Source organism: Acanthochromis polyacanthus, chromosome 22 (genome assembly GCF_021347895.1).
Source record: "Acanthochromis polyacanthus isolate Apoly-LR-REF ecotype Palm Island chromosome 22, KAUST_Apoly_ChrSc, whole genome shotgun sequence".
In the NCBI taxonomy this organism is placed as follows: Eukaryota; Metazoa; Chordata; class Actinopteri; family Pomacentridae; genus Acanthochromis; species Acanthochromis polyacanthus.
In genome coordinates, this window is record NC_067134.1 from 5,090,466 (window position 1) to 5,104,971 (window position 14,506).

General features: G+C 42.4%; 2 protein-coding genes across 18 annotated transcripts in view; both read left to right on the top strand.

The window, feature by feature from the left end:
• The window catches only part of LOC110972485 (zinc finger protein OZF-like), a 657,596-nt gene that overhangs the window by 471,157 nt on the left and 171,933 nt on the right, over window positions 1-14,506 (top strand). The gene's annotated exons all lie outside the window — the stretch shown is intronic.
• LOC110971300 (E3 SUMO-protein ligase ZBED1) lies at window positions 6,389-13,307 on the top strand. Its single transcript, XM_022221647.2, has 2 exons — window positions 6,389-6,533; window positions 10,373-13,307. Exons 1-2 carry the CDS (start codon window positions 6,478-6,480, stop codon window positions 12,471-12,473), a joined length of 2,157 nt encoding a protein of 718 aa, XP_022077339.2. The 5' UTR covers window positions 6,389-6,477; the 3' UTR covers window positions 12,474-13,307.

A 14,506-nucleotide genomic window follows, 5' to 3' on the forward strand; every position in this document is an offset into this window, starting at 1 on the left:
TTGGTTACAGCAGTGTGTGTGTGTTTTGTGTGTGTGTGTGTGTGTGTGTGTGTGTGTGTGTGTGTGTGTGTGTGTGTGTGTGTGTGTGTGTGTGTGTGTGTGTGTGTGTGTGTGAGAGAGAGAGAGAGAGAAAGAGAAAGAGAAAGAGTGGGTGGTAGGGTGGTGGGTGGTGCCTAAGCTAAGACAGCATCAGAATGTGAGCCATTACCAATAGCCATTACACTTGCAAAAAATCAAATTGGTCAACACTTTTGCACTGAGTTGGGAACGATGGGGTCGCATGATCACACCACCATGGCTGAAAACGCGCTCTACTGGTGCGCTAGATGCAGGAATATGCAACAGTCTTACCACAACCTCGTAGAGAGAAGGAAGGGTGTGTCTGTTTAGTGTCCAGAAATTGAGGCAGTCTTGTCCACTACAAATGTCCAAAAAGTGTGTGAGCTGCATATGTGGTGTCGAAGCAGAATCCTTCTTTTGCTTCTTGTTATAGTAAGATGCGAAAAGGCCCGACGGAAGCTCTGTGCCCTGGACCTTGTCCTCCTCTTCTACGCGTGGGGTTGGCGCCACTTTCGCTGCCTCTTTGAGAATCAATTCTTGAGCAAAGAAAAAGCACAAACAATATCACTTAATCACATAATAATATGATGTGTATAACATTTTTTATAATGCCCTTTTTTTACATGGGCTAACCTGGCATGTTTTCACTGTATATCTATAACATACCTTTGATCATCTTTGACACCTCCTCCTTAGTGTGGTCAGGGACCAAAACATCATGTGTCACCCACATGCTGCCAAAACAAGGATCCAGCATGGCAGCCTTCAGATACAGGGGGTCAGAGAAGGGCAAGAGCTGGCTATCATATGAGGAGTTTTCTGCCATCTTCACATTCACGAAGATCCCTTTAAATCTCCTTTGGAGAGATGTCTGCAAGGTTTTGATGAAGCTCCCCAAATAGCACAGGCTGTCTTTTAAGTTTTCAAGATGATGGTTGAGGGAGAGGACACACGGGGCCACTGCACTTATGGTTACCACTTTTTCACCTTGAGTGAGGTCGGTGGCCTCAGCGAAAGGCTCAAGGACATGCACCAACTCTTGAATTTGACTCCATTCTCTTGATGTGAATGCTGTTTCTTTGTGGCCAGACTCTCGCAGAACGGCTGTCAGCTTCGTGGCGTCACATTTCAGTACTGCTTTCAGTTGTTTAAGTGTTGAGTTCCAACGTGTGACAACTGTAGCTGGGATGCCAGATTGCCCAAACTCTCGCTCAAAAATGTCTTTGAAAGAAGTGCTGCTGTGGAGTAAACTGCTCAGCTTGCAGGCCTTTGCAAGAGCTGCATTGGCTATTTTTGTGTCTCTTAAGCCGTCCCCAACAACTAACTGCAGCGTGTGGGCAAAACACTGCTGTCTCATCTGAGATTTAGTTTGGAGGAAAAGCTCAACCCTCTCTTGGTCTTCATCCGGCAAGTCAGTCCACAAGTTCTCGTCCTCAACCCCTACATCCTCTTCATCTTCTTCATCTACATGTTGTGGAAAACAAGTGCTGAAAGCTTTCTTCATGTTCGCAGCATTATCGCAGATAATGTGCATTTTGTACTCATCGCATATTTGGTCAAATTCTTCACAAATTTTTTCCCCTGTATGGGAACCACGGAACCTGTTACAAGCCAGCAAAGCGGATTTCAGGACCATTCCACCTTCTGCACTTTCCAACCAGTGAGCAGTAACTCCTAGGAAGCCCCGCATCTTGCGATCTGACCAGATGTCAACTGTACTTGTCTAACCCTATCCAATTTTGAAGTCAGAGTTCTTCGGCTTACAGGGCTGTACCTTGTGTCAACAACAGACAAGAAGTGATGAAAATTTGGGTGCTCTATGATGGACAATGGCAAGTTGCAGTCAATAACCAAGTCTGAGAGTATTGACCGTGTGATGGCATTCTGCTGGGGATGGCTAGAAGTGTAGCGTTGCTTGATGCTTGTAATGAACTGGGAGATCTGTGGCTGACTTGAGTCTCATGTAGTTGCTTTTGAGTGAAGGTATTCTTCATATCTAAGCATTGGGACAAAGGGAGAAAAATCACTGCACAGTTTGTCACATCCTCATTCTAGGCAGGCATATATGGATATTTTGCATGTAAATGACAAGTGCATAGCAGCTAACACAATTAGGAAGTTTTGTACATTCTGCACTTACAGTATAGAGTGAGAGAGAGACGATCAGCTGAGCGTTTTGAATTTAATTGAATTGGATCGCCTATCGTGAATTAAATGCGCCACCAAATCACTCAGAAACACTTGTGTGGACAACTGGTAGGTTGCGCAGTCAACACGCTACGAAAAGAATATTTAAGTGTACAAAACAGAGTTGTTTATAAGCCAAATGGACTGCCGGGAGGAGTGATTTCATGCCGCGGAAGAAATTCGTTCCGCGCATTCCGCTTAAAAACAACTCTGTCTTGTACTATTAAATTATTTTTTCATGCCGTGGCCACTGCATACCCTACCAGTCGTCCACACGAGTATTTTGAGTCATTCGACAGAGCATTTAATTCGTAAAGGCAAAATAAGCTAATGTTAGTCAGCTGGTGGTGTGAGAGCTAGCTACTAGCTTTTTAGCAAAAATGTTAACATAGCAAGCAAGCCACTCGCCTAGTACTCCCTCCAAAGTCTGCAGCCAAATCGCGAAACAGTTATCGTCAAAACCTTTACAAAAAACTCTTTTATATACAGTCTACGGTCAAAACATTAGCAAGCTTTGCAGCATGTTACTCACCTTTCTTTGTGCCCTGTCCTGAGGTGTCTTATGAAATTTGATGTGGTGCTCGCAGTATCGGTCACTTTTATATTGCAAAATTTGCAGACAGCAACTCTTTTGTTGTGCGATATTGAAAAGTTGGTGTAACAAAATTTTATTATTTTCGGGACGGGGCTGGTACGAATGTCCTCCATATCGTCTCAGTGCTCTCTGCCAAACTGCAGGCACAAGGCTTGTCGCGTGGTAGAGGGGTTGCCAGGTTTGCTGATTATATGCTGCAATTCAAGTGCACTCACGCACAATAAAGCAATGTTCTCATAATTTATTTGTAAAAAAAAAGGTTGTAAAAAATGTAACAAGACTGCAGTGACTTGGCAAGTCAAATGGCTCAAGTCAAGTCAAGTCACACGTCAGGTGGAGCAAGTCCAAGTCAAGTCTTTTGCTTATATTGATCAAGTAAGCAGCAAGTCACGAATATGGCAACTCGAGTCCGACTCGAGTCAAGTCAATGACTCGAGTCCCCCCATCTCTGCACTGTAATATTTTTGACACTAAAAAGACAGATAAATGTTTCAACCCCCCCCAATCTCTTATTTGTACCCCTTTTAGGGGGGTCGAAGTTGCAAACCCCCCCGTAATTCGCACTATGCCCACAGCCTATGTATAGGTCACGTGATTCGGTCTCAGTACATGACATACATATGCATAACAGATGCCTGTGCTCAGTGCGAGGTCATTTTGTTTGTGGGTACATCTATATTAAATGGCCACATTCTATGTTGCCGTGATTTCTGATCATCAATAGCTAATTTTAAAAAATTACATTTCTAAGAAAAAAAAAAGTAACATTTCTGACAATGCAATATGGGGGAATGGACAGCCTGAGCAGAGTACTGTGCTCTCTGAGTGCTTTTCTTGTTTTTGATTTGCTGCCAAGACCGTTTTACACTATTTGTGCCGCAACTAATAGAACACAATGTAGAAAATGTGTTATTCTATTGATATTTGTTTCAGAGAGTTAGCCAAAAAACAAGGTGTTATATAATGTGTAAATAAATATAAAGTGTCAAACCTAAACGCACTTTAATACTATGTCATGTTTGAATGTATGAAGTTTCACTGGCTGCAGTGATCGGTAAAATAAATATATTAGCACATGATTAACAGCTTCCTACCAGTATTCCTATCTTGCATTATTTTCAGTAGCAGCAGGTGTTGCTGTTGCTGTGTGCTTTTGTTTTGCACTACAAACCTACCTTGTTATGTGTGGGCAGTGTTGCAGTGTCTATAGCACTGTTGCCTAACAGCTGCATGGCCTTGAATTTCAAATCCACAGATTAACTGTGTGAAGTTTGTAGGTTTTCATGGTGCCTGGTGGATTTTCTCTGGGTGCTTGGGCCTCCTGAGAGAATCAAAATGCCTCTGTGTTGACACTGCATGATGCTTTTTCATCCTGTGTCAGCAGGGGCAGATTCTTGCCCCCACATGATCCTAGATGGATAATGTAATTTAAACACCACTGAAATACAGCACGATGAGCCATTCATTCTCTTTTGAAAATTTATTAGCTGATTAAAACATGTTAATCAAAGCCTTTGGCCAGTTCCAATAACAGTTCCACAATTGTGAGGCCAAATGGAACAACTCTAGATCTTTGGATCCAAGACACAATAAAACTTAGAAAGTCTTTGTGTCCAAACCACCAGTTCACCATCAGACTTGGGGAACATCTGCTGATGTAACTGAACCTGTTGAAAAAATTCTCCATTCCACTCCACTTTTAGTCAAAAAATCAAAAAAAGCTCATTTTATTTCTCATTAATGTACACTCAGCAACCCATCTTGACAGAAAAAAACAGAAATTTAGATTTTTTTAGCAAATTTATTAAAAAAGAAAAACTAGCATTCAGACCCTTTGCAGCGACATTCATATTTAACTCATATGCTGTCCATTTCTTCTGATCCTCCTTGAGATGGTTCTGCTTCTTTATTGGAGTCCAGCTGTGTTTAATTAAACTGATTGGACTTGATTAGGAAAGGCACACACCTGTCTATATAAGACCTTACAGCTCACAGTGCATGTCAGAGCAAATGAGAATCATGAGGTCGAAGGAACTGCCCGAGAAGCTCAGAGACAGAATTGTGGCAAGGCACAGATCTGGCCAAGGTTACAAAAGAATTTCTGCAGCACTCAAGGTTCCTAAGAGCACAGTGGCCTCCATAATCCTCAAATGGAAGAAGTTTGGGAAGACCACAACTCTTCCTAGACCTGGCCGTCCGGTCAAACTGAGCAATCGTGGGAGAAAAGCTTTGGTGAGAGAGGTAAAGAAGAACCCAAAGATCACTGTGGCTGAGCTCCAGAGATGCAGTCGGGAGGTAGGAGAAAGTTCCACAAAGTCAGCTATCACTGCAGCCCTCCACTAGTCGGGGCTTCATGGCAGAGTGACCCGACGGAAGCCTCTCCTCAGTGCAAGACACATGAAAGCCCGCATAGCGTTTGCCAAAAAACACATGAAGGACTCCGAGAAATAAGATTCTCTGGCCTGATGAGACCAAGATTGAACTTTTTGGTGTTAATTCAAAGCGCTTTGTGTGGAGAAAACCAGGCACTGCTCATCACCTGCCCAATACAATCCCTACAGTGAAACATGGTGGCGGGAGCATCATGTTGTGGGGGTGTTTTTCAGCTGCAGGGACAGGACGACTGGTTGCAATTGAAGGAAGGATGAATGCCAAGTACAGAGATATCCTGGAGGAAAACCTCTTCCAGAGTGCTCAGGACCTTAGACTAGGCTGAAGGTTCACCTTTCAACAGGACAATGACCCTAAGCCACAGCTAAAATAACAAAGGAGTGGCTTCAGAACAACTCTGTGACCGTTCTTGACTGGCCCAGCCAGAGCCCTGACCTAAACCCAATTGAGCATCTCTGGAGAGATCTCAAAATGGCTGTCCACCAACGTTCACCATCCAACCTGACAGAACTGGAGAGGATCTGCAAGGAAGAATGACGGAGGATCCCCAAATCCAGGTGTGAAAAACTTGTTGTGTCATTCCCAAGAAGACTCATGGCTGTACTAGCTGAAAAGGGTGCTTCTACTCAATACTGAGCACAGGGTCTGAATACTTATGACCATGTGATATTTCAGTTTTTCTTTTTTAATAAATTTGCAAAAATTTCTGCATTTCTGGGTTTTTTTTTTCCTGTCAAGATGGGGTGCTGAGTGTACATTACTGAGAAATAAAATGAACTTTTTTGATTTTGGCAAATGGCTGTAATGACACAGAGTGAAAATTTCAAGGGGTCTGAATACTTTCCGTTCTCTCTCTCTCTCTCTCTGTGCGTGTGTGCGCGTGTGCGCGTGTGTGCGCGTGTGCGTGTGCGTGCGCGTGTGTGTGCGCGTGTGCGTGTCAAAACAAGGTAAATGGTTCTAAAACGGAATGAGGCTTTAAATGTTTTTCCCTCTCCCTCACAGCTGTAGAGGCAATACTGGAAAAAAGAAAAAACAGTAAAATCATATTTCCTACCTCAGCAGTTAAAATCGCAACTATTTCTGGTCATTTTATGACGCGATCTCTTGAGGGCGGAACCATTGCATGTATTTATCCCCCTGCAGGACCCGGACACATTTACACGGAGCACACTGCGACTCGGAAGCTGTTGGAAGCAGAAGATGTGGCTGCTGTCAGTGCTCGTGCCGCTTCTCAGTTTGTATTTATGCGGAATGAAAGTCCTCTTCTATCAAATGTTCAACCTGTCCTTTACGCTACCAGGTCAGCTCAACTTAATCTTAACAAATGTTTCTCTGTGTCTGCTAATTTGCGGCTGTAAAAACGCTAGTTATCCAGTAGTCCAAGAGCGGAGCCGGACTCCTATAGGAAAAATATCAGTTTTTGTCGATTTCATTTATTTACCAATAGAAACAACAATGGATGGAAGAATGTGCTCTCTTTATTTTAATATCTGATGCTTCTAGCCAGTTCAGCATATTTCTGACATGACAAGCACGTAAAGTTTAGAATTTTGAGACCATTTTACTTGAGTTAGCGCTTGTAATGTAGCGCCACAATCTAAAATGTGACTGCATGTGAACGAACTGCTGTTAGGTTGTGCGCAGACTTAAAATTTAAATAAATACATCAGTGTTTTTCAAGGGGATGTAGACAAGGAATTGAACGTAGAATTAAAAGTTTTGTTAACGTAGTTCCTCCTGTGCTGGACCTGACAGCTAATGCTACATAGCTATTGTATCACTGACACTAAAGGGTGTTGAATGTTGTTTCCACATCAAAATAATGGTGTTTATTTCATTTAAGTTAGGTAAAAATCACAGTTCACGTCCATTTCTGATTTAAGAGCATGTTTCCAATTAATAGCAACTATCATTTCCTCATAAAATGTCATTTATAAGGTCCTAGAAACCTGTATAGTTATTGTAAAAGCAATATTATATATGTCTAATGGTAAATCAGAAATTTGTGTGTCTGCACACAGTGAACACACAAGTGAATAGCTTCCCTTTGACCTCAACTGTATGATGTGAGTGTTTACAAAATTTGACCTAAAATTGTGAAACTTTCTTAGAACAAGTCTTCATTCATCATATCCACTGATTTCACTTGTATTCTGTGGTGCTATTCTGCGAGATATGAAGTGGAAAAATGATTTTGCTATGGATTTTACATAGAGCAAAATGCTCGTCTTTGATGTAATTTGTGGTCTACTTCGCATAGACTTAGTGGGGATAAAAAAGCAAAACATTATGACTCCTAACAGGTTTGTACATTTTAAAAGAAATACAGTTATGTATGAAAGAGCGTGCAGAAGTCTTAATTACTTTGTTTAGGGATTTGGAGTAGTGTGCAGCTAAAGATACTTACCCCAATGTGTGAAATGGCTGATATTGGTATTGCAATATTAATAGGAGTATAAATAAATTTAATATAATGCTAAATTAGTGTTGAAAGCAATGAACTGTATGGAAATTCCATAGCCAGCCCTTGAAATGTGGCTATATATAAAACCATTAATTAACCATTATTTGTACAGAAACTTTCATTTAAATAAGTTTGTCATGAATGAATGGCCAGGGTTCTCGCCAGGATTTTTTTTCAGCGTAACAGCAGGTCCTCCTGCACGCGCGCGCAATAAACAGAAACGTGCATGTGCGCACAATAGACAGGAACGGTTCAATCGACAGGAAAGTACGGCTGAGGTGGGGAGACATAAATTAACCTAGATAGGCACCCAGTCGATTTAAAACAAACGCACATGGCGTTATCTGTCAGAATAACAGCGCAGCAGCCCTAATCACAGTGTTAACCCTTCCTTTTCGGCCCGTGGTCAGGAAGCCCGGGGTTAACCCCCTTCCTCAGCAGCCGTAGAGGCAAAGACACAGGAGCCCAGCCGTATCGACGAACACTGCAGCCTTTATTGTCTATCAACAGTGGCTGAACCGCACAGTACCGCCAACCTAGCAACTACACACCTCTCCACCTCTACCGACTGCCGTCTCGGGCTGCAGTTAAGGTAGCTTGGACATCTCGCTCTCCCCCTCTCTCCCACACACACACGCTGCTCTCTCTCCCTCTCTCATGACGGAGCCACACACTCTCATAACAACAGCGTAATCTTTGAAATGCGCTGGCATAGCGGCCCTAATCACAGCGTAATCTTTTAAACTGAGCGTAACGGGCCGTTAAGATTGCGTAACGGCCCGTTAGACAGTATAACGGGCCGTTACGCTGAAATGCACTGGCGAGAACCCTGATGGTACTATTGGATTATCGTTCTGCTCTAATCAATGGGTGTCTTTTTTTGATTTGTGATTTGTTATTACTACTCAAAAAGGTTAGCTAAGAAGAAGTAGGACACTGAGAGGATTGAAGAGAGTAGACAGGAGTACAGGGAGATGCAGCGTAAGGTGAAAGTAGAGGTGGCAAAGGCCAAACAAGGGGCTTACGATGACTTGTATTCTAGGTTGGACAGTACGGAGGGAGAGACTGACTTGTATAGGTTGGCAAGGCAGAGACACAGAGATGGGAAGGACATGCAGCAGGTTAGGGTGATAAAGGATAAGGATGGAAGTGTGTTGACAGGTGCCAATAGTGTGATGGGAAGATGGAAAGAGTACTTTGAAGAGTTGATGAACGAGGAAAATGAGAGAGAACAAAGAGGAAGTAGCAAAGATTAGTAAGGATGAAGTGAGGAGGGCATTGAAGAGGATGAAGAGTGGAAAGGCACTTGGTCCTGATGATATACCTGTGGAGGTATGGAGGTGTCTTGGAGAGGTAGCAGTAGAGTTTTTGACTGGGTTGTTCAACAGGATCTTAGCTAGTGAGAAGATGCCCGAGGAATGGAGAAGTGTGCTGGTGCCCATCTTTAGGAACAAGGGAGATGTGCAGAGTTGTGGCAACTACAGAGGAATAAAGCTGATGAGCCACACGATGAAGCTATGGGAAAGAAATGAAATTGAGGTTTAATATTAATCTCCAAACCACCTGTCAGTTTTTCAAAAGGCATGTTATAAAAAAAATATGTAAAATTGTTAAAATGATACAATTTTTCAACCAAAAACCGTAAAAACACAGTCATCAGCAGCCTTTCCACTTGCCGACAGTTCTTGAACTGATCAAATGCATAACCAAATATAACCGACAAATCAGGACTGCACAGTGGGTTAGCACTTTCGCCTTGGAGCAAGAGGATCCCCGGTTCAAATCCCGGGCTGGGCCTGGGATCTTTCTGCATGGAGTTTGCATGTTCTCCCTGTGCATGCGTGGGTTTTCTCCGCGCACTCCGGCTTTCTCCCACAGTCCAAAAATATGCTGAGGTTAATTGATTACTCTAAATTGCCCGTAGGTGTGAATATGTGTGTGATTGTGTGTCTGTATATGTAGCCCTGTGACAGACTGGTGACCTGTCCAGGGTGTCCCCTGCCTTCGCCCGAGTCAGCTGGGATAAGATCCAGCACCCCCCGCGACCCTAGTGAGGATAAAGCGGTGTATAGAGAATGGATGGATAGATGAACCGACAAATCACAATATTTCATCAAAATCACTTTATTGTGCATGGATCACTTTAATATTTATCAGAAATGAACTGTTTGCAGTCAAAAACTCAGTTAAAAAAAAAACATTCCATGCTTCTCAACCATTACTAACACCGCAGCAACCAGTGGGTAACTTCACAAAAATTCAGGTAAACTGAGTTAAACTGGAGGCTGTGTTTACACTGAGCAGAGAGGGCACAAAGGGGGATAGAAAAAAATTAAAGATGTTGGTAGTTAAATCTAGTATTGGTTGTAGTAGGGAAATATCATCTCAAATGCAACCTTACACATTGAATCAACTAAAACTTAACATTTTGGGCATCTTTAAGATAGGTTTCCTTGGAAAATTGTTGTATTATATTACATTTGTTTTAGGTGTGTTCTGCTAACCAGCATCACAGGAAATGGAGTTTATATGATTACTGCTTTAACCATTTTTTTAAAAACCTGCTTCCTTGTTTACATGGCAGAAAGATTTCAATTCCCATCCAAGTGCAGCTTCTCAAATGCCTGTAATGTGTTTTATCAGTACCCTCAAATGTTTTTCACTATTCTTGTTAGGTTCTCAATAATTGAAGGCATCCAGGTGGATTGCTTACCCAAGGAACCAATGGAGGGTAAAAGTTCAGGACCTTCGTGCTCTGGCCTCAATCTGGTCGCACATCCACGAGCAAAAAGCAAAGTCTGGAAGTACTTTGGCTTTGACACAGACGCAGATGGCTGCATATTGCACTGGAAACGGATTTACTGTCGTGTATGCATGAGTCAAATTGCATATTCTGGCAACACCTCCAACCTGTCGTACCACCTCGAAAAGAATCATCCCGTAGAGTTCAGTGAGTTTGTGAAAAGCAACACAGATCAGATGCGGGAGGCGTTTGCCACGGCATACTCCAGAATAAAGACTGAACCCACAAGTCTACATACACAGCAACAGTCTCAAGACATGAACTTAAGGCACAGCTTAGATCATGATAACAGACGACACAATGACCTGACAGTAGCTATCACCAACTTCATCTGTGAGGGTTTGCATCCTGTGTCTGTCGTTGAAGAACCTACTTTCAAGACCCTAATGAGTACTGTTGACCCTGGATATTCTACACCCAACAAAAGAGACCTTGCAGTTAAAATGGTCTCTCAGATGTATTGTCGTACCCGTGATATGGTCTTTAGTGAGCTTGCTGGGGTTGTGAACTGTGGCGTTACTACAGACCTCTGGCAAAGTCAAACCCAGAATAGAACGTACATTTCACTCTCGATGCATTCAGTCAACTACAACAGTGCAAATGGCTTCTCGATGACCAACAAGTGCCTGAAAACATTTGAAGTACAAGAAGACAACACGGCTGAGAATATCACCAGAGCGATGTATGAAGCCTTTGTTGAGTGGGGTATAACTCACAAAGTCAGCGGCGCCACCACAAATGGTTCAGTGGACATCGTTAAAGCGTGCTCGCTCTTGGAGCTGTCAGTGGAGATGCCTTGCCTCGGGCACACAATCAATCGTGCGATGGACGAAGCCTTCCAGCTGCCGCGAGTTGACAGCTTTTTGGGATGTTGCCGCAAGCTTGTTGATCATTTCAAAGAACCAGCGATGTTTACGCTGAGGGAAAAACAGAAACAACATGGCCTCACTCAGTGCACACTGATCTCAGATAAGGGTAGGACATGGTTGGCAACACTGGCAATGCTACAAAGACTTAAAGAACAGCAGGTTGCTGTGACTGTAACACTCACGGAGACTTCCAGCAACCATCATTTCAGCTCGGATGGCCCCAACTGGGCCTTGTTGGAGGGCTTGATTGCAGTCCTCCAGCCTTTTAAAGTTGTGGCAGACATGATCACTTCTTGCAGGTATCCAACCATTAGCATGGTGAGACCAGTGCTTCATATGCTGCTGAACACCACCCTCAAAGTCAAGGAAGGGGACCTCAAAGAAATCAGCATGACCAAAGAGGTCATCTCCAAGGTCCTATCAAGCACCTATTCACAGAATTCACAATTATCCCAAGAGATCTCAGCTTTCCTCAACATTGCTACATTCTTGGATCCTCGGTATAAAAAGTTGCCTTTCCTGTCAACTCCGGAACGCTCCAAAGTTGAGAGTAACATCATTGAGGAGGCAAAAGCAATACTTGAAAAGCAGATGTCGGAGCGGTCGTGCCTCGACGATTTCTCCCTGGTTTCTGATGAGCCACCTAGCAAAAAGCCAACACCTCTGAGAGAATCTTCTGCCAGCACCACAACCCTGGACAACCCTTTGGCAGCCATATTTTGCCAGTCCGATGCAGACCAGAGCCAGGAGGAGCTGCATGCTCAGGTGGTGGAGGAGCTGAGTAACTATAAGTCACAGAGGGTTCTAGGTCTGAATGAAGATCCTTTGCTTTGGTGGTCGAGTCATGCGCCTTTGTTCCCCACGCTCCCCAAGGTGATGCAGAAGTACTGGTGTGTTCCTGCCACCAGCGTTCCTTGTCACAGGTTGTTCAGCTCTTCAGGTACTGTTCTGTGTGGGAAAAGGAACCGAATAGCTCCAGTGCTGGTGGATCAACAGGTCTTCTTGTATGAAAACTCGCGGAGCTACTTCGAACCTGAACCCTGTGAGGATGATGTGGATAATGCCTGGGAAAACAACTGTAGACTCGGACGGCCATTGGAGTGAATTATGACTTTGCCTGTATACGATGTGCTCAATATATCAGACATGCTGAAGCATTAAAAACAAAATCACTAGTACAACAATGTGATGAACCTTCTTGTTTTTTGTTTTTTCACATGGAGAATGGTTTGGCTTTTTTTTTTTTTTTAAATTCTGTAATATTTCCCATAAATATCAAGATCAAAAGAATGTACTCAAGCTTTGAGGCAGCTAAATGAATTAATTCCTACTAAATTCTACAAGCAAAATCTGTGCAGAAGATGTGTATAGAAAACTTTCATCTACTCGGATCAAACTGATGGGTTATTACAGAACAAAAAGACTTGGGGTCATTTACATAATAGTATTGTGTGTGGTCCTTCACCATCAGAGTGTGTCAAACAGTTAAATATTGTACACCTTCTATATTAATTAACTTTATTTGATCACTTCCGTTGTGTCTGTAACTTATCATTTTTTAGTCATTCAGGCTAAATGATTTGACTTGTTTTAAGTTAAATAATGGATGTATATTGTAAATACCTGTCTATATATTACACTGACAGTGGATGAAATTTACAAATGTAGTAAAAGAACTGTATAAAAGTAAAGATCAGCACTTGCCTGGTTGCTTGATGTCCAGACTGTATGGCAGCATTGGTTCATATTGGAAAACTGGATCCCTCCAGTTTTCCAATATGTGGAAAATATGTATGTGTGATTTTGTTTTTTGGTAGCAGTTTATTTTACAGGTTTGAATCTAATTTTTAGGACAAATCCACCTTGAAAATGAACCAATGCTAAGCTTGCATCTGAGCTTATCTTGCATATCTCATTAAAAAACCCTGTGATTAAAAATCCAAGGGCTATTCCGCTTAATCGGGCTAGACTGCAGGCTGAGTTTATGCAGAACAAATGGTAAACAATGAAATTTAACTTTATGTTCTTTATGATTTACGGTGTAACTATGTCATACTGCATACTTCTAGTCATTATTGTGCTGTTTCTATAGACGTGCAGGACTTTGTTGCATTAAAAAAGTGAGACGAGCAAAACAACACTCAAACTTTTTTGAGTTCAAAGGGTCCAACCAGACTTAAAGAGCTCTGCTTAATTTTGAAAGCTTATACCAGTAAACTAAAATGATGTAGTGTGGCGCCTTTCCTATTTGTTCAACTCTTTATAGTTGTTTTTTTGTTGTTGTTGATGTGGAATTATGAAATATTTTTCATTTACCTACAGTAGTGTGTAATCTCCTATTTGGACACAGAAAGTAGTTAGACCCCTTCGAGTTTTGCAAAAAAAAAAAATCGAAAACCAGAGTGTAGATTGGTGGTCCGAAATGTCAATTCTAACACTTCTTTCTAATTATTGCCAAACTCCTCTTTCTTCAACATATGCTCATTATTTATGGCTACATGCCAGATGAAGAAGTCCATTTGTATCACCTTTACTGATTGGAGTTCAGTTCTGTTGAAGTTTTAACAGCATCGTGTCTGATAGATGAACTGCTGCAAAGACAACAAAGTCTTCGTAGTTTTTTCTCCCTGCACAGTTAGGAATGCTCTATGATGTAACTGCTTTAACTGTTTTTAAGTAGGGGAGGAAATCTGATTGCAGCAGAAGTGAAGGATTGGGTAATGTTCTCTTGTGGTCCCCTCTCTCCTCCTACACAGTCTTACCCAAGCAAAATGGAAGGGTTGCCATTGTGACTGGAGGTACCAGAGGGATGGGTTTTGAGACAGCGAAACACCTGGCAAACCTTGGCATGCATGTTATCATAGGTAGGCTCCTGTCCAGTCACACTCAGTCAGCAGTCCAGTGTTAAGGGTCATCCCATGAAAAAAGTCGTCACTTCCTGTCACCTGCACTACTCAGAATCAGAAGATAGACACATGAAGATTTCAGGGCTGAAATATGTATTTGAGCTCTGCAACAATCGGTTTACATTCACTCCAAATATTACGATATGTAGCCAAAATCTCCTTTCTGTTCGGCATGTTTGTTTTTTTGTGGAAGCATCAGTATTATGAGATATGTTGAAACTGCATCAGTTT